General features: G+C 41.5%; 1 protein-coding gene across 1 annotated transcript in view; it reads left to right on the forward strand.

The window, feature by feature from the left end:
* Positions 1-1,572, forward strand: part of LOC112487732 (nesprin-1-like) — a gene marked incomplete at its 3' end in the record, with an annotated part of 26,395 nt that overhangs the window by 15,034 nt on the left and 9,789 nt on the right. Inside the window, 6 exon segments of the mRNA XM_025060075.1 lie at positions 94-201; positions 418-555; positions 786-950; positions 1,038-1,150; positions 1,532-1,570; position 1,572. The exon segment at position 1,572 is cut by the window's right edge and continues 126 nt beyond it. Coding sequence (XP_024915843.1) covers positions 94-201; positions 418-555; positions 786-950; positions 1,038-1,150; positions 1,532-1,570; position 1,572 — 564 coding nt within the window.

The raw sequence follows: 1,572 nt of genomic DNA on the forward strand, positions 1-1,572 counted from the left end.
GCAGCGTAGTCCTGATGTGTCAGTTTGGGGTTGTGTTCCTTGCCCTACGTGCATTTATAAAACGGAGTGTTCTTGTAAATGTGGTTGTTGCAGAGGGAGGAGAGGAAGATGCTCAGGGAACTGAAGGTGTTTCTAGATCAGCTGGAAAGAGATGTGCTGCGTGCCCAGGGGGCAGATGGAAACCTCACCGACAAATATCATGTGAGTCAGTCCCGGAATTACTTGTTCTTTTCCGATGAGAATGTCAGCTCAGGGAGCAGTATCGATGCTCTACAGTATGTATTGAACTGCTGGTTTCTCTTTTTCAACCTCAGGTTTCTCAGCTGTGCCAGCAGTTTATGACTGAGAGACGTATGTGACTAATGAAATGCTGCAGAGAAATACACACTCTTTACTTTGATTCATTTTCTCCTGCAGGCATTCAAGAGCTTTCGTGTACAGTATGAAATGAAGAAGAAACAAACTGAGCCGCTGCTGCAGCCTGTGAACCGAGATTGCAAACTGTCTGTGGACCAGGCTCTGGTCAAACAGGCCTGGGAGCGTGTCTCTGCCAGGGTGAGTGTGGTGTTGGACCTAAAGAGACACAGCTTGTCTTTGCCTATTTAGTCACTGCCAATTAAAGTTCACTGAAGGTCATTAGAGTTTATTCAGAAGGGAGGAGTGTCGAACAGAGAAGGCTTTCTTCTGTGGACACTTGGAGACTGACAGAAGATGAATATGATTAAACCGCTGTGATCTTGATAAGTAAGAGTGATGGGTTTTTGTCTCTTGGTTGTCAATCACAGCTGCTGGACTGGCACATCCATCTGGACAAGTCTTTGCCTGGTCCCCTGGGAGTGATCGGAGCCTGGCTCCACAGGGCAGAAATGGCTCTCAGAGAGGACATATCCATCCAGCATGCACATGACGAGACTGCCAACATTCTACATAGAAAACTAGAGCAGCACAGGGTAACAGTGGAGGACTTTAAAGTACATAGCATCCTATAGAACAATGGAAAGTTGTAGTAAATGTAATCTCATGGTTCAACTCTGCAGGAAGTGTTGAAAAGCCTGGAATCCCACAGGCAAACCTTCCATCAGATCCATAGAGACAGAGCAGTAAATGGAGTTCCTGTTCCATCTGAGCAGCTCCAAGACATGGCTGAACGGTAAGACTCTCGTCGGAGCCATTATTATTTCTGCTTCACAACACAAGTGTTTTATTGGGCACCGAGCCATTATTATTTCTGCTTCACAACACGAAAACACAAGTGTTTTATTGGGCACCAGTATTCTTAAATGAAAATTTTCTTAAATGTCAATTTTGTAGATAATTATTACATTTTAAGGTAAAGTAAAGGAAAAAGTTTTGTAAGGAACTCTTTGTAAAAAGGCTGAACTTTAAATTATTTTAATAAATCTTATGATCTCTCAACATTTTTTTGGTCTTCTTTAATTTAAACAATAATAATTTGGTAAATTACACGACATACGTGACAATTGAAAAACAAAATAACAAATATTTAATGTGTTCTTTTTCAATTTTGCAGGTTTAATTTTGTGTCTATATCATCACATGGTCACCTAATTA

The sequence above is a fragment of the Cynoglossus semilaevis genome, chromosome 1 (assembly GCF_000523025.1).
Source record: "Cynoglossus semilaevis isolate Cse_v1.0 chromosome 1, Cse_v1.0, whole genome shotgun sequence".
Taxonomy (NCBI): Eukaryota; Metazoa; Chordata; class Actinopteri; order Pleuronectiformes; family Cynoglossidae; genus Cynoglossus; species Cynoglossus semilaevis.